Source organism: Neopsephotus bourkii, unplaced genomic scaffold (assembly GCF_033783945.1).
Source record: "Neopsephotus bourkii isolate Nb327-2 ecotype Australia unplaced genomic scaffold, CSIRO-AGI_Nbou_v1 NB_1589, whole genome shotgun sequence".
Classification (NCBI taxonomy): Eukaryota; Metazoa; Chordata; class Aves; order Psittaciformes; family Psittacidae; genus Neopsephotus; species Neopsephotus bourkii.
This window is the reverse complement of record NW_026902065.1, coordinates 52,865-73,045: the sequence shown is the minus strand read 5'-3', so window position 1 is coordinate 73,045 and position 20,181 is coordinate 52,865. Positions and strand designations below refer to the sequence as shown.

General features: G+C 49.0%; 1 protein-coding gene across 4 annotated transcripts; it reads right to left on the bottom strand.

Moving 5' to 3' along the window:
• Positions 1–167: 167 nt before the first annotated feature.
• Positions 168–19,101, bottom strand: TMPRSS6 (transmembrane serine protease 6). Of its 4 annotated transcripts, none has more exons than XM_061371737.1 (18): positions 18,339–19,097; positions 16,588–16,744; positions 16,270–16,412; positions 16,008–16,075; positions 14,671–14,855; positions 11,927–11,968; positions 10,755–10,959; positions 10,276–10,412; positions 9,610–9,722; positions 9,137–9,246; positions 7,994–8,139; positions 7,057–7,155; positions 4,985–5,098; positions 4,602–4,718; positions 3,703–3,871; positions 2,332–2,603; positions 1,590–1,726; positions 168–1,204 (listed from the first exon to the last, which is right to left on the bottom strand). In XM_061371737.1, the coding sequence occupies exons 2-18, from the start codon at positions 16,742–16,744 to the stop codon at positions 1,046–1,048; spliced, it is 2,373 nt and encodes a 790-aa protein (XP_061227721.1). In that variant the 5' UTR covers positions 18,339–19,097; the 3' UTR covers positions 168–1,045. The 4 variants fall into 4 exon arrangements, with proteins under 4 accessions (XP_061227721.1, XP_061227723.1, XP_061227725.1 ...); XM_061371739.1 differs by lacking the exon at positions 18,339–19,097 and adding an exon at positions 18,238–18,329; XM_061371740.1 differs by lacking the exon at positions 1,590–1,726 and having other exon boundaries at positions 1,073–1,204; positions 18,339–19,101.
• Between the last annotated feature and the right edge of the window lie 1,080 nt (positions 19,102–20,181).

The following is a 20,181-nucleotide window of genomic DNA, read 5'->3' as shown; positions in this document are numbered from 1 at the left end:
CCCCCATCTATCTAGCTAGATCTCACTGTGCCTGGGGACAGCTGAGAAGGGAGCATAAGGGTGTGGAAATTTTTGCCCGTTCTCAGTGCCAGGATTGGAGTTTGGTCGAAAAGATACAAACCCCAAGATGATTTTTAATAGAGTAATGCAAACTAGAGCCAAAAACCCCCTAGAATTATTTTTATTTATAATTTCAGAGAGTGGCCCATTGTAAATATACACACACATACATATATCTTTGGTAAAAAACCCAAACCCATAGCAGTTACTGTTTCAGCACTGAAGCCTTCTCCTTCACTTCCTGGATTCTCTTGAGTTAGGAGATGGAAGCAGTTGAGGCGCCCTCATGTTAAATGTATTTAGAAGGACAGAGGGAAATGGATGGGAGGCTGCTCTGATGGGCATTTCCCTGGGGAAAGCGCAGCAGCAGAGGCTGGGTGCTGCTCTATCAGGGAGGCAGGACACGTGCCTGGGGGTGTGATGCTGGACTCATGCCTGGGAGTCAGCGAGATGTGAAGAGCTGCCCGGTTGAGCTGAGCAGCACTCGCGCGCGGGCTAAGAAAAGAAGCAATTAGGGAGATGGAAGAGGAGGAGTGATGGGAGGGGAAGGGGGAAGAAGGATGAGCAGCAGGAAGGAAGAGGGAGGCAGATTGATTTCACAGTTACTGGAATCTCTAACTACATCAGTCACATTTTTCTTTCAGCAAATGTTCCAGCATAAGATTGCAGCTGGATCACATGGTTCATGGAAAGTTCAACTCCCCTTATTCCATCAGCTTGGGACCACTGTTGTGTGTTGTGTCACACACCACCCCCCCCCAACTCTTTTGGATGGATGGCCTAAAAACACCTTGGGATGCTCCCTGGGAAGCACTGAGAGAGAAGAAGGTTTGCCTGATTTTCTCCACAACTCCCACGGCACCATCCTGGGTCTGACAGCATCCTACATAGAAACTGTCCTTCTCTGAGAGGCAAGTGAGCAAGATCAGGAATGAGCGCCATGTGGGTGTAGGTCTCATGGGGAGAAGGCAGAGATAGACTTTTCTCAGCTCATGGTTTGATTCATCCAGGCCAGCACTTGGGTGATCCTGGTGTAGACTCCGTACTGATCTGGACGTGCGCATCCCATTCCCCAGCTGACCAAACCAGCCAGAAACCACCTGCCACTGGGTTCCTTGCAGGCCAGCGGACCTCCAGAATCACCCTAGAGAAATGGAAAAGAAAATGGATTAATGGTGATCCACTGTTTCTTGCTGCTCTGTGTGGCATTTCTAAACAAGTGCTACAGAGGCTGAGGGGGTAAAAGACTGACATAAACACAGGACCTGGAAGGGTGAGGTAAAGAGTGGAGAATGGGCTGAAATAAGAAAAGGAGAAGTTTAAGTGTAATTGGATCCTGTCTAAGGCAAAGATGGTGGGAAGAAGTGTCCCAGGAACTATTGCTGGACACTTAGATCAGAGGAAATGTTGGGATAGTCAGGCATTTTGCAGTCTTTTCACCCTTATTTCAGGGTATGGTGTGCATCTGGGAGACTTGGAACACACCCCACCTCCGGTAGTCAACCCTGATCCCACCATTCCTCTGTCACCTGGCAGGCATCTTTGTTGCCCCTGTGGTACCCAGCACACAGCATCCTGGGTGAAATCATGTAGTGATAGGCCTTGCTGCAGATGTCCTGCTGGATGAGCTGCACGTCCACCTTCTGCAGAACATTACTGATGTGCCCTGAGTGGTACAGCACCAAAAATAGTGCAGGTGAGCAGTGGTGGGGCTTCCCACCATTTACTGTGATCCCCAGCCCATGCCCATCCCACTGTACGCTGAAAGCTGCCATTTCTATTCTGCTTTTCACTGTCATCACAGTCTAACTTTCAGCAGGGCACTGCACTGCTCCCATTGAATTTAATAGTACAGGTGTGGCCAAGGGGATCCAGGTTCGAGTGTCTTTGACATGGGGAAAAGGTTGCTGTAAGCAAATGTCTGTATAAACATGGGGTTGGGCTTAGAGACTAGGACTGCTCCCTGCTGTGATCATGGCTGAATAGGCACTACACAGACCCCTAATTCCTGAAGGACTGTTCCAGTCTTTGAATTAAAGAATGCATGCTGTCCCCATATAGATTACCACACTCTCGTGCTGTCTTCTCTGAATGAGGTTCCAAGGTGCTCAGTAGGTAACTTTAAGCAGCCTATGACCCAAAATCAAGGGGGGTGAAGGAGGCATAATGCTTTGGGGTAAACAGAAGTCTATTCTACCTACCCCACATCTGAACCTATGTTTCTGCCTTGGCTCTGCTACAGCAGGCCACCAGCAAAGACCTTGCACGTACCGCCTTCCTTGAGGGCTCCCCAGCCAGTGATCCAGCAGTGAAGGCCAGGCTCAAAGAAGTGAGAAGGAGCAGGCAAGCAGATGGGCTGGATTAAGGGTGAGATGATGACAGGATGGTCCAGCTGGAGCAGGGCCACATCGTAATCATGGCTGTCCTCCTCGTAGTAAGGGTGGAGGAAGAGGCGGATCACCTTGAAGGACACCTCAGTGTGGCTGGTGGCGTTTTGCAAGTATTTCCCCAGGTAAACTGTCCAGATGGAGGCAGAGGCCAGCCTGTGGGATGCAGCAGAGAAGATAACTCGTCACAGGGACAGAGAAGGGTGGGCAGAGCCTGGTGACTTCTGTTGCAGTCTTGTGAGGAGTATCTGATATGGATGAACTTGTTCCTCAGAGGGGCCTCTTTTTTATTTGGCTACTGATATGAAGAAACTAGGTGGGACATTTTTTGATGCCTTGGCATGCCTGTACAGTGGGACCAACTTTGGGCAGATGCTCATTCACATGGGAAACTTGACATTTGCTTATTTTCCTTCACAAAGCAGGCTAAAATGTGTATATAGGTTAGGCAAGCAAGTGGGGCTGGTTGTGTGCAAGTGATTGTGATAGGGAAGAGAGCAAGGGCTGAGTGGGTGAAGTAAAGCTGCAAGGAGAAGGAGAGATGGAGAAGGAGAGCAAGCTCTCAGAGGTTTCTAAGAGGGAGTGAAGTGAGAAAAGCAGCTCAGGAGTGAGGGTATTGAAAGGCATGACAGTCCTTTACAGGAAGAGGGGCTAAAGCCAGGAACAGTCTAACAAGGTGATACTTGGAGAGCAGTACAGCCATCTAACCGGGCTGTGCTAGCTCCCACCCATCCTGCATTGGGACACTCCAAAATGGCCAATTCAGCCTGCATGGGCCACTTGAAAGCCCTGCTCCCAGTGTTGGTGGGCTTCCTGGAAGGGTTGTAGGACACAAGTAGGAGCATGGCAGGAGGGGGGTGAGGTGAGAAGTGCAACTGCAGCACAGCCCCAGGCCTACCAAGGCTGGTGTCACCATACTGAAGGTGACAGCATGGGACCCAAACAGCATCCTCCACAGGTAATGCTATCCTGGACCCATCCTAGCACACACTGAAGCCTCTATGGTTGTGACAGCATTGGGACAAGCCAGAGCCAAAGCAAAGGTGAAACTGTGAAGTGTCTTCCACTACCATTGCCCTCCCAAAGCCGCTCTGTGAATCCAGCACTGCCCCTTTCCCTGATGCACACCCAAACACTAGTGTGTGTACCCATACCCCTTTCTCCAGCTGCAAGCCATGAAGATCCTCCCATCACGTATGGCATGGAAAGCAATGCAAGCCCTTCTCCCTCCTGGCACCCTCCCCTCTCCATTTACCTCTCATCCTGGAAGCAGTGTGCGGCTGAGACCACCCAGCGATCAGCAACAAGTGTTCCCCCACAGATGTGGCGCCCCCGAACCTGCAGGCTGGCCTGCCATGGCCATTCCCCTTCCACGGAATTCTCACCCCCCACGATCCTGCTGAGAGGGGCTTGGAGCCCACAGTCTGAGGAAGAGCAGATGCAGCAGGTACTTCAGGGGAGGAAGGGAACATGATATACTGTGCCTGCCCTTCCTTTCTGACTTAAATCCTGCTTATTTGACCTTTAATCCCTTGCTTGCCCAGCAAGCAGATGCTTTATGTACTGTGCAGGACAGGTCTAAGGAGCACTCTGCCTTGCATGTGCTCCATTGATGCCTGCACAGCCTTAGCCTAGGGATGTCTTTGGGGCAGCACCTTGTCTGTGCTACCTGCTGTGCTGCTGGGGAACCCTCACAGTCATTCCTCTTCACCTCCCACCAAGGCTCTGGATAAAACAAGCAGGGAAATGAAAACAGAAGCTCTCTTCCTGCCAGTGACCATGCAGTCACGGGTGATTTCCCTGGCTGGAGCCTTGTAGGATGGCATTACTTCACATAAGCCAGCATCATGGTCCAACAGGCAGCCTGTGGGTAGGACCTGGCGTGTGAGACACGTCTATCTGGCGTGCTGCCTCTGTCTGAAGGAGATGGGGAGCAGCCGTCCAAAGAGAAAAATGTCTGCTCACAGCTCAGCAAAGAGAGCTGGCTCCTTGCTGCTTCCACTGTAGGTTGGAGAACAGGCACTGTTGCCATGGGGCTGGGGTAGGGAAGAGGTAGTGGGAAAAGGGAGGGTGGGTGCTGATGGTGGTGAGGAAAAGGAGGCTCTGTGGCACCCCAAACCTGCCTGGCACATGTATGACTGAGCATTTCCTCACCACAGCTCTTCTCATCGGACAGGTCCTTGCAGTCTGCAGTGGTGTCACACACAGGGTTGGGTTTCTTCACACAGGTCCCATCCTCACAGCGGTAGGTGAAGGGACCACAGGGGACCCCTGCAAAGAGAGAGGGCTGCAGGTTGTAGGTGCAGCCTAAAGTCCTTTGTGGGGGGGTGAGGGGGAAGGCAACAGAGAGCTTTGGGGCGTTCCATAAGTGATGACAGGGGATGTCTTGAACAAGCTTGGTCAGCTACAGTCAGAGCAAACATAGTGATCAGGTCGGGCACGTTAACTCGCTGCTGGTGCCTTTACCTCACAAGAGGTAAGTGCATTACTGACAGTCCTGGGCTGAGCACAGCGGAAGGTATTTGTCCCCTTCCTACCTTCACTGCATTGCTCCTCATCACTCCCGTTGGCACAGTCCACCTGCAGGTTGCAGACCTTGCTGAACTCGATGCAAGAGCTGTCTTCACGGCACTGGAACTTTGCAGGGCACACTGCAAGGAAAAGGAGGGAAGCACCTGGGAATTAGCTACACAAGAGAAGGTTAGGGTCCTACACCCACCAGTAGGCTCTGCAACCTCTTCCCCCACCTCATACATAAGGTGTGATTAAGACCAGCTTAGGTATAATGCAGTTGTGTGGTCTTTGCCTGATCTATGTTGTAGGTATGTCTGCACCCTGTCTTACATTTTGCTGGTGCTGACTTCACTCTCCTTAAGTTCTTGGCTTGTCCTCAGACCTGCCTCATCACTATGGACTTGCCTGAGGTCATTGGACTCTTGGTTGACCCCAGGTGGCCACCACCAGACCTGGTCCACTCGCCTTGTTCAGTTTCTGTATGACTGCATCCTGTGTGGTGAGCTCACTGTTCCTCCTGCCTTGCTGTCACCCTCAGCTCATGGGTCACCTTCCCCTGCAGACCAGCTGCTCCCCTCAGTCTCTTGTAGGTGAGGCCTGAACAACAAGACTCCTCAATGCCCATGAGCTCCAACAGCATGGATGGAGATGGCCTTCAGGTGCCCATCCATCCTGGTTATAGATTTCTATATCAGCAATTGCCAAGTGTTAGTGTGCATCTCTATTCAACACGAAACGTGATGGGCCAGTACCTCCAGGGCATTTTCTTATTGCACTTACTATATTTTCTTCAGTAATTACATGAGGCTTCCAATGATGAAGGGTGCATGAAGGTCTGAGACAATGTGAAGACTGATTTTAAAGACAGGGACATTTCCATACAGAGATGGAGTGAGTAAGCAGATGCAACAGTGGCAGGAATGTAAGAAAGGAAGGAAACTGTGATGTTTCTATTTTCTTTTTCAAATATGAAAGGATGTTTGAAAACACTGAGAGACAAATACATTTTTCTTCAGTCTCGGTCTGAACTTGGAACTGAATGACACAAGAAATGCCTGGGGTCAAGATCCAAGAAAGGATTAGATATCCATAAGGGTGTATATGTATCCGTGTCTGCATGAGGGAAGCAAGAAAGCCCTGACAGCTAGATGATGGGACAGTGTGCGCTGTCAGCAAGACCACAGACAGTATAAAACCCAACCTCAGTGATCCTGTGAGAGCTCTCAGATTTCCAGTGCTCCTTCCTTTCACTTTAGACATTTCTATACTTTCTTCTGAATCTTTCACAATTGGCCACTGTCTCCAGTGGTTCAGGGATCTTCCTAGCTAAGAAAAACAGCCGCAGGGGACAGCTAATGAAAACTAAGTGGTGGCAGCAGTGTGATGCACCCCCCGCTTACACCAGGGATGAGAGAATAGATGAATTAGGTGCCATGCATGAGCCTGAATAGCTGTTCCTATGAGAATGGGGCTTTGTGAGAGTCCTGGAATGCCGGGGATGATGTCTGCATCACTACTAACTGCTGTTGGCATGAAGAACTGACGGCTGATTGAGGACTTAGATGCTCCCAACCTGGGGTGCAATATACGGGTGAGGATCTGCACAGATCTAGCGGCTTTGGGGGGGGGGGGGGGGGGGAGAGGGCAGGGCAGTGAGTGGGCTGGGGGGGAGATGCGGACAGGATGCGAGGGCTGGAGGGGGATGCTGAGATCTGTGACAGCAGAGGGGGCTGTCGGCCAGGGCTGAGGATGATTGCCGGGGCTGGGGAAGAGGGGGTGAGCAGCAGGACAAGGTGAGGGACAGGCTCCACTTCTTTCAGGCTGCTTGGAGCACTTAGTGCACGGACACTAGGGATTTCTCCCAGGAAGACTGTGATGTACACAAGAGCAAGAAGTGTTGCTGCTCCTTCCTGAGCAGGCTGAGGCCATACAATGGGCTAAGGCTTTTAGGGGTGCAGAGGCTTAAGCTCCTGGAGGGGATGTGCAAGGCCGAACTTAGATTAAATGAATCCTTCCCATCTCTGTCTGCCATTGCAGCAGCAAGGGGCTGTGTCCTGCTGAGAGCAAGGACCATCGGGGAGAAGAAATCACTCACCACAGTTTCTCTCGTCCAGCCCATTGGGGCAGTCCTTGATCCCGTCACAGGCTGGGACACACAGACCATTCACAGAACACAGGAATTCCCCGGGACAGGCTGTGAAACCACCAGAGAGTAGTTAGTCCTCAGTGACTGGAAACCTCCTTGCAGCAGAGCGCTGTGGCTTGAAAAGGGGGCTGCACATCCCCTGACCACAGGTGTGTCACATCATCTGCTCTGAACAAGGGCAAACAGAACCATGCTATACACCAGAAGAGGGAGGGCCCTGTCCCTGCTTCCCGGTGTACCAATGGGCAAGAGCCAGGACAACCATCCTCCTGACTCCTGAATGCTGTGGGAAAGCTGAAACATGTCCTTCGGGGTTGTTGTTAAAACTTGGTTTGTGTTAGACATGTTGCAGGTGTGCTTATTCAGGCACTGGTATGTGTTACAGACACCCTTTAGGAGGGAGATGGAGAAACCTTGGAAAGACAGACTGTGGGTGTGCATTTGCATATGTACGTATGTGTATTTGTGTGTGGTTTTATTTGTCTCTCACTTGCACAGATTCCAAGGTGAGTGGGAAACAGCTCTCTCTAAGAGCTTTTGTAACTGAAATAAAAGCCACTTCAAGCTGGTCTCTCACTGAATTCCCAAGGCCAGTCCATGGTGTGGGCACTGGAGTGAGGCTGTAGTCAGCTCTCTGACCTTGGGTTTTGGCACATGGATGCTCTGCAGCATGAGGCAGGGCCACATGTGCAGAAACAGCTTTGCACATAAAAGCCTCTTCTCTTTGGGAGATGAGTGCGTGCACATTTGTGAGCACGTGCATGAAGTGCTGACGGCATCCAGGTTTCATGGGATGTGCCTGGTGTTTATTCGAACACAAGCCAAGTACACAGGGGGAGCTGGTAGCCACCATCCCACTGAGGAGCAGGCAGGAGCCTGAACTTACGGTCAGATTGGTTGTAGAGGCTGTAAGCTGCCTGTACGCCGGGGCCGGTTAAGGAGATCTGTGAGGTGAAGGTGATGGTGATATCAGCAGAGGATGTGACTGGGATCCGCTCAGCGTAGGCTTGCAGGGTCCGCAGGCCACACAACCTGGGGAGCAAACACAAGCAGGGTGCTTTGGGCAGAGAGGAAGAAGACAACCAAGTGGGCTCAGTGGGGCTGGGGTGGGAAGGGGGCCTCACAGGCTGGGTATGGGTAAAATGCCTTCAATTATGGCATGAGATCCAGAGTCCAGAGCAGCCCTGTCTTTGGACATTTCCCACTTTCTGAGCTGAATTCAGACCACAGAAAGCAATTCATTCCTTGCATTTATCTTCCTGAAAAAGCCATGTTGGTGTAACTGTGGTGCTGACAGTTTAAGAGAGGAAGGCAGGGAGAGAAAAAGCGGAAATCCTAAAGCAGGTGAACATTGCTTCTGGGTAAGACACTTGAGAGGAAAAGAAGTTACCCCACAGGAGTGCAGAGGAAGTTAATGAGACAGGCTGGGGGAAGGTTTGGAGGGGAAAAGAGGCAATTCTGCAGTATGTAGGAGAAAAACAAAAGCCATGGGTCCATCTATCTCCAAGCCTGCTCTGGGGAGATGGGAGTGCAGCAGCTCTCGGTGGTGACAACCCCCATCTATGTATGGGTGCTAATGTTGGGAAGTCCTGCAGGGGAAAGCAGCTGCAGTCAAAGCAGGAGGATATGGAGCTAGGCAGAAGGTCTGTACGGAGGTGGGTGGAAGGCAATGGCACACAGATAATATTGCAGAGGTGGTGACAGGCAGATTTGCAAACACAGGAGATGTGGGAGGACACCAAGGTTACACATGGGAGAAAACTAGAAAGCCTGATGCAAACAGCAAGTCAGAGAAGACAGGCTGGTAACTTGAAGCAATTCTGCAAGAAATGTGCTCACTGGGGAGCCTGTGAGTGACAGAGGCTGAAAAAGAACTAGAAAAGCAAGAGGCACCAGCACGAACAGCGGCCACTGAGTGTGGCGATAGCCTGTGCTCCCTCAGACCTGGTGGCTGAAGTGAGCAGGGAACCTGCAGAGGTTTAATCCCAGTTTAACCCCAGGTGAATTAAACGAGGACCCCAAGACACACCTTCTGTTCTGAATTATCCACTGGCCTTGGGTACAGGGCAGGTCGTGCTTCTGTCTGCTGAGCGAGTAGGCATCAAACCACAAGGTGACCCCATAGTTGAGGGATGGGACCTGCAGGCAAGGGGTCCAGAGCAGATTGTCGATGGCTCCTGTGAGTGCTGCAGCTCACTCCATAGGAAAGAAACGAGCAGGGTAGATGTGAAGGGGAAAGCTGTCAATACACACATTGCAGGCCAGAAGGGAGCACCCTCGAAACTGGGGCCGTGCCGCAGCCCAGGGTAGCTCTGCTGGTTGTGCCAATATTAGACTCCTTTCCCTTCAGAAACACATTATGTGGAGGCTAGGCAGAGTGCCACCCTCTGCTTGCTTCTCATGGAGATCTGACTGAGAGCACCATCTGTACCCCTTATCCCCCTGAATGCGGGCATGGGTTTCAGGGATAGGGCGGATGCTCTTGTGGGAGCTGGCTCTTACCGTCATGTGCCAGGTACACTCTGTGTTGGGTGAGTAGTAACTGGGGTAGTGTGGGGTGCTGATCTTCCCCTGCAGCTCCAGGCTCTCCCGCAGGGTTATGTTCACTTCACAGGCTGTAAATACAGACATTCAAAGCCCTGCTGCCTGTCAGCTCAACCTCAGCCTGGGGATGCCATATACTCATCCCACTGTAGGAGAAAAAGGGCTCTAAGGCTTAATGCTAGAGGTGACTGGGATCTTCCACTTCAGTGTCCCTGCAAGGGGCCATTTCTACCTGGCAAGACTTCTAGCCTCCTTCTCCTGTCCAAAGAGGGTAATGGTAATGTAAATTGCTGATTTAGACTCACACTGAATTGATATTTATCTGCAAGTGCATGTGGATGTGATGTCCAGGCCACATCTGGTTTGTCCATGCATGAGAACTTGGCCTTCTTGTATCACAATCACTTGGGCTCTGCTTGCCAGACTGTAAAGACTTGAGCCAGATGTGAATGTGTGAGTATGGGTGAGGGAATAACATCTAACCTTTTTACTGACCAGTTTTACCCTTGCAATATAGAGTGAGTTTTGACCCTAATGAGACTGGAGCACCTCTAAGAGCTGTGATGCAGGAATTAACTCGTGTCTTTTCTCTATCTATGGCCTCCCTCCTCCAGCCTTCCCCACCTTTGAGGGGCACTGCCTGCGCTGAGAGGATGAAAGGGTCATAGTAGCTGTACATGGCTTTCTTCCACACGATGGACATGACAGGGCCAGATGAAAGGACTTCCACAATGGGCTCCTGCCGGCTGCAGCCATAGATCCTCAGGAGGAAGAGGTAAAAGGTTAGGAGTGAAGCAAGCGACAAACAAGAAGAATGAGAAAGAGACAATAGATGTCTGTGTTATCCGCAGCACATGCCTGCTGTGAGGCACTGAGTCAAACAACAGGCCAGCAGAGAGACAGCTCGTGCTGTTGTAGTCTCTCAGCCTGCATGGCTGGCTCTGTGATATCCCACATCAGTGACTTTGGCTCATCAGCAAGACACAGGTTCTGCATCAAAGAGAATTTCCTCTGATGCAGTCTAACACCTTCCCCTGCTGTGGTGTGTCGTGCCATCCTGCCTGGCTTCCCCACCGTGCTTGCCCTGCTCAGGAGCTACCTACGAGGTGATGAGGTGTTTCTCCAGGGGCCCGGCTGCGTTGTACATAGCCAGGCGGTCCCTGCAGTCCGTCAGAGTCCACTCCAGGCGCAGCTTGATCATGTAGCCCTTCAGGCTATGGAGGTGCCAAAGGCAACTGGAGGCCAGGTAGTCAGGGCCCTCCAGCCTTAGGACGTCATCCTCCTGGACATAGCTGTACCTGTAGCAACCTGAAACCAGAGGAAAGACAGAGGGATTGAAACCGCGAGGTGATGCAAGTGGAGGGCTTAGTGGTGGTTGTAAGGGAAATTCAGATATGGTATTGTCTCTTGGGAAATCAATGTAAGTGAGCCCTATTTCAGGGTAAGGCTGACTCATCCCAGTGATCTCAGTTTACTTTTACATATGTTGTGATGGCAACGGTCCCTTTTTACTGTTGCCCCAGTTTCTCTCTGTAAAAACTGACCCCTCTTCCTTGGTTAAGCTATCAATACCGCAAGCTTTAAATATCAGCACAGAGCAGTTATCTTCTACTAGCTCTATTTTCTTCTTCCCCTCTTTCTCCTCTCACCCCCATATTATCCACTGCTTTACAACCTTCTCGCCTGGTTTCCAGGTTTCACCAGGCTTCCATATTAGGATTTTTGAATAGAAGTCAGCTTAAAACTGAGTTTCTAACAGTATATCTGATGCAAGCTCCCAGCCACAGCACTTACAACACTGACTGAAATTAATAGAAGCATCTTCAAACATTGCTAAGGCAACAGACCCCTAAATGACTGACAACACATCCAGTGCAGAGCCACGCAGGATAATCCCCACTCAGCAGAATTCCACGAGGCCTGGGATTAGTGCTGTTGTATCAGTACACCAAGCAATCTGATGGGATTCATTAGGACTCATTCATTAGGATTCATTAGGACAAGATTAAGGTGGCTGCACTGCAGCTGGGAGCTGGTATCTTTGCACAGTCGTGTGCTACTGGGGCAGAGGTGTCAAGATGCTCAAAGCCACCCAGCATGTAGCTGCTTCACGTAGTTTGCATCTGACCGAGCAGCAGCATTGGTGCTCCCTTGCTACTGTTCTCATCTCCCGTTCCCAGGATTTACAACTCCAGAAGCCAAGAAGCTTTCTGTGCCCTGCAAAAATCCCTCCCATAAAGTCACAAACTCAAAAGGAAAGGAAAAGATAGCCTACCCAGAGTGGATTTCAGCACTACTATGTCTTTCACACTGGATTCTGTCAGAAAGAAAATATATAAAGGAAGATAAACAAAAAGATAAATCTGGTAGCATCTGAATACTAGCATGGCAGGTGATGATTCCCTTCCTTCCTGTGTAAATGACTTGCTCACAACTTCAGTACGCGCCATCCTCCAGGTACTTCTCCATCTGCTCTCAGGAACCTGTTTCAGTCATGCTGTCCCCAACCCATCTCTCTTGAGGAATCTCTCTGGCCTCTGCCCCAAACCCAACAGCCCAAGTCCATACTTTCCAGGCTACCGTGGGCTTCTCCACAGTTTTTCCTTGACCATTTTTCTGTGCTGTTCCAGGACCTCTTCCTCTGCCCAGGATCATAGGGAAGCATGCCCTGGGCATTGCTTCAGGGAGCCACCCTACTCCTCCGCCAACCACACCACAGGGAACAACCCCACTTCCAAGAGCCTTCACCATCTACCCTCCCCTCCCCTGCTCTCCCAGTTTAAATAACCCTCACTAAAAATTGTGTGAGTTACTGAGGGTGGGGAAGGAGGTCTCATTTGATGACCACTGGCTGATGAGCTACTCGACATCCTTACAGAATACACTTCTGGAGAAGGGGGATGCAGAGAAAGCCACCAGCAAGGACTACAGATCAATACAAAACAAAGTCACAGGGTGGACAACATTGTAAGGAGAGCTGGGCTTTGCTCCAGCCTTCCAGCTGAACTGGAAGCCGCCAGAGATCAGGTGCTACTGAGAATAATTGCCAAAATAAAAGGCATCATGAGGTCAGTTGGGTGTGAGAATTGCTGTTGGGGATTTGCCTAGGTCAGGGCTTTGCTCTTTTATAGTTCCTAAGCAGAGCTTGCAATTCTATGGGGAGAGCTAAGCAGATTTGTCATAGCAAAACCAGATGTGTTGGAAAAGACGATACTGCCGGCATAAGGCAGGCTCCTAGAGAAATGCATGTGCTGTAGGGAAGGACGTAGGCTGAATTGATCTCAAGTACTCTTTCATCTGAAGGTAGTAAGACTGAGTTCCTATAAGGAGAAGGTAGTCCTGAAACTCTTTGGGAGAAAGGGGAAGGCAGTGTCCTGGGGCGAGTGGAGGTGTTAGTAAAAATGAAACATTGGAAAGGTTCCTGTGCTAGTCAATGGTTTGCAGCTCTGCGTCTTAACATTAAAGCAGGTCAGCAAATGAGTCTGTCAGAAAGCAATGGAGTGCTAATGACTTGCTATTACCTAGCTAATTTTTCACTCCAAGTTTTCAGAGCAAATGAAGCCAGAGGTTAAGTCACTTGCTTGAGGTCACCCTGGCCCAGCAGTATAAGAAGACTGTGCTTCTGAGAGGGTGGTGGAAAGGACTGGAGAAAGCAGAAGGAGCTGGAGAAGCTACAAGTGGTGTGTAAATACCAAAACAGAAAGAAGCATGGCCTGCTGGAATGAATAAAACAGTGAAACAGATGCAAATAAGGTGGAAATGGGACCAGCTTAAAAAAATGGCACCATCATTTTTTCTTTGTTTATTAGTTATATTATGAAGTGAGTAGATAAAGGGAAAATGCTAAATGAGCTGACTTGGAAGCATTTAAAATAGTATCTTATAATACTTTTCTAAGGAAGGTTAATTTAAAGCAGTTGAGCATAAGGTCTGGTATGCTAGAAACAAATAATAAGTAGAAGTGACTAATGGTAACTGTGAAGGACATGCCCTCATGAGATGCTATAATGTGTCTCCAGAAAAAGATCTTGACATGATGCTCTGGATGAAGGAGTTAAAATCATTTTGAGGAAACAAAATTTTCTTTGGGGACACCAAAAAAATTACCCCCAAGATAAAACAATTGAGATATGGAGGGAAAAGTTACAGAAAATGAGAGTGGGATATTTAAAGTAAGATTCACCTTAGAAAAATGTGAGATAAAATGTATAGGGGGAAAAAAATTGAAATGAAGAAGAAACTTGGAAATGGGAGTCCCAAGAGGAGAAAAGAAAACCAATGTATTTTAAAACCTGTGAGGTTTGGGGCTTTCTAAGAGAAATCAGATAAAGCTGAGAAGTTAAGTCTCATTTGAAAGACCAAATGCAAATTCCATTGGGTTTGGATGCATTGAATATAGACACACCCCTAGTCCTTTATTGAACACTTATTTTAAAGAACTTCTGTAAGGGCAGCTTTTTAAAGAGGCTGTGATCTTCACTGTGGGCAAAAAGAAACAATCCTTAAAATTATATGTCAAGAAATGAAGTGGCAACAATGCTGTGTCTCGGAGGAAAACAAGTGGTGACTCAGGTATGTTGCCTTTGTTCTTCTCTCAATCAATAGCCTGAAATAATCTCCCAAAGGGAAGCAGGAAACCTAATTGCTTGCTATTTTTGAGCTGAGCTGATCAAAGTCGTGATCTGTGTAAGATCTTACTCCAGAGAAGCCAAAGCTGATGGGAGATGAAAAAGTTACCTTGCTGGTCATGGTCAGCTGTATCTCTAATAATCTTTAATCCTTCAAAGGAAGAATGTTTTAGGGTTTTGAGTTTTTTTTTAATCAAACTTCAGTTCTCTATCAGGAAGAAACACGTGTAATTCTACCTCCTGATCCTCACTTCTTCCCTATTCTCTTCACATTTCCCTTATCTCCTTCAATAGTGGCCTCTGGCCTGTTCTCCTAACCTCCTTTCAGCACCTTATAAAATCCTGGAGCATTTCTGACTGCTCAGGCCACAGTTGACCAGCTGGTACTTACCCAGCAGAACCAGTGAGTCGGGGTTGACTGTGTACTCTGTCTGGTAGGACAGGCTGCCCGAGCTGTTGAAGCTGGTGGAGAGCTCCTGGTGGAGCATTGTGTTTACCCTCTCGGCAGTCATCTCCTGCTGCTGACTCTCAGGGATTTGGAGGGCAAACCAGAAGAAGAAGGTCAGAGCGCCCTCCCTAACAGAGAAATAGCATGTTAAATATCCTCTGTCTTCCTCTCCAGAATCACTGGAGAGGAAAACCCCAGAGATTAACCCCCTGCTGTTTTTCCACAAATCAGACCTATCACTCCTGTGATCCAGAGGAACCACTCTGTGGGATGGGAGACCTGCTGCATCCATGGTGCTAGTTAATGCTCAGTTGTTTGGGGGAGGGAGCCATTTTATGCCATCTGGCTTTAGTGATGACCATAGGTGGTCAAATTAATGTGATAAGTAATCAAGACTCTTCTAATGACTGGTCTCATTTCAGGCAGAAATGACCTTTGGGTACTACTGAGCAGGCACTGAAAAGAAGTACTTGAGACTTGATTGTGTCATGTCCCAGTGGTGACAAGTGGATGATTTATGACTCAGTACCTCACCACAAGCCATTAATACTGGGCAGGCTCAAGCTGCAGGAGACTATGACTGGGAAAGCTCTGTTCAACCAGCTGGCAGAGAAAATTGAGCAAACCTTTGTTCGGTAAAAGGCTAGAGGAAGAATTGAGAGTGAAACTTTGCTTTCCTCAGTTGAAAATGGAGCTTTGTTCAAATTGCAATTTTCCTTAGCTGAAGGACATATTTGGGGAAGTAGTTTTCCATGGAAAAAAAATCAAAAGCAATATATATGTCAGTTTGGAAGTTATTCCTGCTTTCTTGATCTACAAAGCTGCAGTATCACATCTGTCCAATTCCACTGTTACCCTATTCCCACATGGACCGTGCTTCTTGGCTGGAATGCCTTTTCCATGGTGCATTCTGGCCTCTCCCTCCCGGTGCCTAGAATCAGGCCATAAAATGACTTTCTTGAATTAGAAAGTTAATTTCCATCTGCTTAGATTCTGAGAATGCCAAGCCTTTTTTTTTTTTTTCCCTCTCTCGAACTTTTGCTTCTCTGAAAAATTCCTCAGTTTTGGCTTTTCATCATGACCTCGGATGAACATAAACATCAAAACATCCCCAGCTCTGTCATGCTGGAATCATTCTGGATCTGGGCTGCCCAGCCTAGCCTACAGCCCATGGTAGGGACTGCAGCAGTTTGTCACAGCCAGATTTTGACGAAACCAGAGTAGAATTGACTGGAAGCTTTCACACACGAACAAGCAAATATGCTGTGGGTACTACTCACCCAAAGGCATACACTGTGCTCGAGTTGTAATATCGACCCAGTTCTGTGGCACCAATCAGTTCCTTCAGCTGTAACGAGAATGTTGTCTGATAACTATTGTGCAATGTTACAGTGGCAAAGGACCTATGGACACCCCTATGTTCCATCCCTCTTGCTGTAGAGACCCGCCAAGTCTGTCACTTGGATGAGGGTACCTGACCCCTTCCTCCTTCTACTCACTGAACTGCCTCAGGGCCAGCTCTGGTCATGAAATTGGCCTCACCATCTTCTGGAGCTTAGCTGACTCCAACCAGAAGGCTCTGGACTCCACCTGCCCAAGGTCCGGGGAGTACTGGCGATTGAGGACCTGGAGGCTGCCACAGTAATACTGCAGGATAGCCGGTTCCAGGTGCCATGGTCTGTAGTCTGTCAACAGAAGACACTACTGAATTACCCTGTTGATATGTAGGAGAGAGGGGTTTACCCATGTGTATAAGTCTGTAAAGATCACCCAGAGTCACTAACACATTCTGGGGTGGGCGTTGCGTTGACTACAGCCCATCCACCTTGTGTGTGGGGACAAAACGTGTTGGATTTTTACCTAGGAAATACCAGGTTGCTGCAGCAGCTCCAGCCAGCAGAAGAAAGGTTGTCCCAATGGGCACGTAGCGGAGGCAGTCGCGTGAGTTAGTCTCACACTTATCCTTTGAGAAGGAGTTAGCATCTTCCTCTTGTTCCTCAGCCTCCATCAGGGGCATCTAGTGACACAGCAGTCCGTGGTCAGGATGAGTTTTCTGCTTCCCTTCCCATCTGTCTCTAGAGGTGCTCTGCCATTTCTGTGCTCCTCTCTATAGCCCCAAGAGATCTGTGTGCCAGCCATCAAAGACTTTGCTCAGTGCAAACGTGAGTATAACTCCTAATTCCATGGGAGACAGGCTTCCAGGACACTGTCCTGTCTACGTCTCCTGGTAATTTCTTAATTTTCAAAGGCATTCCCTGGGGTTTGCTTCTGCCAAAACCACAAATGAGTACAATAATGAATTTCTCCAGAGACACAAGTGTTGTCCTCCCAGGCTGGGAACAGTTTTAAAAGTGGTATTTTATTGACCCAGAAATCACTGTAATAGAAAATCTATGATCTCAGATGCACGCAGAAGTTGCACAAAACAGCCACAGCCTGGGAGACAGAAGCTGCACTTTGTCTGCTGTGCCATTTTGCTCTCTGTCTCTAAAAGCATGCAAGCCTTACCATTCCCACCAGGCTATGTTTCCCAGGGCTAAGGCCATGCTAGTTTAGTTAGTGAGGAGAGATAACCTGAGCAACATTCAGCCCCCTACCATCCTCTGCTTGTGCCAGGGCACATCTTCTGTCTTCCTATGCCCCTTGTCTCCTCCAGGATGCCTTTTTTGCCTCCTCTCCACCACTCCCCTTCTGACTGCATCAGACTTAATGCCACTGATGAAGGGAGCCACATTGATCTTGGTTATCTGACCCAACTTCCTTCTCCATTCCTCTGCCATCACTGAGTGCATGGCTGCCCACAAACACTTTCTGTGTCTCTGTGTCTGGAGAGAAAAGGGGTGTGAAGCATCCAGGTGGGAGGGCACAGAGGTTTTGGGAAATGCCTGTGCCCTGTCTACATGTCTGAGAATCCCCTTTGTACCCAATGGTGTGTATGAATGAATGGGAGGGACTTGCTGCGTATGTGGGAAGAGATGGTTTGCCTCGTACATTTTAGCCCGCATGGCTGATATGAAGCATTCCAAAGATAGGGGCGAGTGGGCTCCTAGGTCTCCTTGCTTTTCCCAGTTATGGAGTCCCAAGCCCTCCAGGCTGCCTTGCAACATGAAAACACGCTTGCAGAAAGCAAGCACCAGCTAGCTAACTTCAAAACATTAAACCCAGCTTGGTGAACATCAGCACTTGGACAATCAGCCACATATCTACTGCTCTAGTACACCCTTCTAGAGAGGCACATGGTACAAACAGGTCCAGCAGAGATTGCCCTCCCTTGCTTCTCATGGGTCACCCTTCTATGCAACCTCTGGGGAGCATCTCTTTGCCAGTGAACTAAGTTGGGCAGTCCAGGAGAGCAAAGGCACTTCTCTGCTATCACAGCATCCCTTCAGAAACAGCAGGCACAAGCAAAGAACCGCAGACAGAGGGGCAGGGGCAGGAAGTCAGGAAGCAGCAGCAGCAGAGTCTCTTTGTTAGAAGGCACTGGGGTTTCCCCTGGAGCTGCAGACCTACCTTTGAAGCCTGTTGCCATCTGTGAGGCTTGGCCCACACCCCCTACGCAAGCCAGCTCACACACGCATGGAGAGGGGGGAGAGAGGAGGACATTTATTTACCCAAGCTCAAGGTTGTCTCAGCGATCAATAATGTGGTGCCATATCCCTTCAGCTCAACCTTTGTCCTGTGCTGTCCTGCTGCAATGGGTCAGTGCACCCCCTACAATGGGGATTTTCTTCTCTGAAATGGAGGTTTCGGAGGCTTGTGCAGGGATAATATCTGCAGGCTGAGCCTGGAATAAGTCAGGGTAGAAGCACCTCCAGCCGCGCAGAGGAGAACAACCCAGGAGGCTGGTGCAGATAGCTTACGTTGTCTTCCTCGGGGGACAAGGAGTTACTGAGCAACTGCTGTATTTCTTAGCTACCTTCCTTGGTCCCATTGGAGGGAGAGACAAAGCACAAGGTGTGTGCTCCCCAGCACAGGGATGGAGCAGATGTTGGCTGGCAGGTGTAAATTGCTTGAAGGAGGGAAGATGACAGTAGGCAGTGGGTCTGGTTACTGCAGTGGTCATGCAGATGAAAGTATGGTGTCTCTAAGTTCCAACCTGCCTAAGTCTTGTCTTCTTGCTCTTCTTGCTGGTCACTCTGCAGACAATGGGTTCCCTGCACTCTGTTGCACGGCCACTCAATCCTCCCTGCAGCATCTGCTTTCCTCCAGCCCCAGGTCCTCCTCACCCACCTTACCTGCACCACCTTCTACTTACAGCCCCGCAGCTCTGTACATGCCCCTGTGTTTTCCAAAAAAGGAACTACAATCCAGCTAGAGTAGAGTAAATAGACTTATTCTGTCAATAAATGGGTGGAGGGAATGTGCACATGGGCAACTCTCAACCTGGGACTGAGCTCCATCCGGTGACATTGACCTGGGGCTGAGCTCTTTTGTGCCAGAGCTCATTTTGGCTTATTTGGCAGCTGGGCAGGGGTAGCTGTTTTCAGTTCTGCCACTATTTCAGGTTTAGTCCAGGACTGCAAGAAGATTAAAAAGCCATTGCTCTCGTTGCCTCATGGTGGATTCTAGTAGGTAAATGTTAAATGTGGATAAAAAGCTGCAGGGTTGGTTTGGGAATATGTCAATGTCGTTAGCCCGACTGACTCATTGCTGTACATATGGGAAATGAGACACGCAATGGCACTAAGAGCTGCTTTCAGAACTGCCCAAGAGGTTTAAGAGACCAGGTTTCTCTTTAGAAGTTACTTTGATCCAAAATTACCCCAAATGACTGGGGACTAGCTATGTCTGTAGACATATATATATTTGTATATAACTTTCCCAAGTTTATACTATGAGGGTTTGTCACAGTGGGTCAGAACTCAGCTGAGGATATTTTCCAAAGCCAGAGATCTTACTTTTCTGTGTCCAACATTCCTGGAAAGGAACATCCTCCTTCTCTGTTGTTTTCAGCAGAACAAAAAAAATGTAGAATCTCAATCTGATCTATCTAAGCAAACTTACCACATCCATCACCGCAGGCTTTTGAATCAACCAAGGACCCAAAACCTTGATCAGATCTGACTTCAGACGAATTCCTTTACTGCAAGTACCCTTTACTTTCTGCTTCTTGATAGTAAAAAGAAAGTAGGGATGTGGGAGAGGACTGAGAGTTAATGTCTATGTATGAACAAGTTATCTTGGGAAGAGGTTGATGAGAGATGTGACTGCTGTCATTGCTGTCCCTAGCCTTAAGATAAGGAGAGGACTCATGTTTGCGGCTATTAGCTCAATATTTTCCACACAATACTGGTGTTCCCCTTTGGTTTCCCTCCGGTACTGGTGGACGCTATCATAGCATCTCTGTGGTTCTGCGAACCATACGCTATGCCTTCACATCAGCTTTAGGGGGAACTGCTCCCCATGTGACATTTCCGAGGAGCTCTTGGGGAGTCAGCAGAGAAAGGGTGCCGT

Excerpts from the sequence above, each read along its gene's own strand:
- TMPRSS6 (XM_061371737.1), bottom strand. The coding sequence starts at position 16,744 with ATGCCCCTGATGGAGGCTGAGGAACAAGAGGAAGATGCTAACTCCTTC. Across the intron at positions 10,413-10,754 it reads GAGAAACACCTCATCACCTC|GATCTATGGCTGCAGCCGGC; the intron begins GTAGGTAGCTCC and ends CTTCCTCCTGAG. Across the intron at positions 8,140-9,136 it reads TGGATAATTCAGAACAGAAG|GTTGTGTGGCCTGCGGACCC; the intron begins GTGTGTCTTGGG and ends TTTGCTCCCCAG.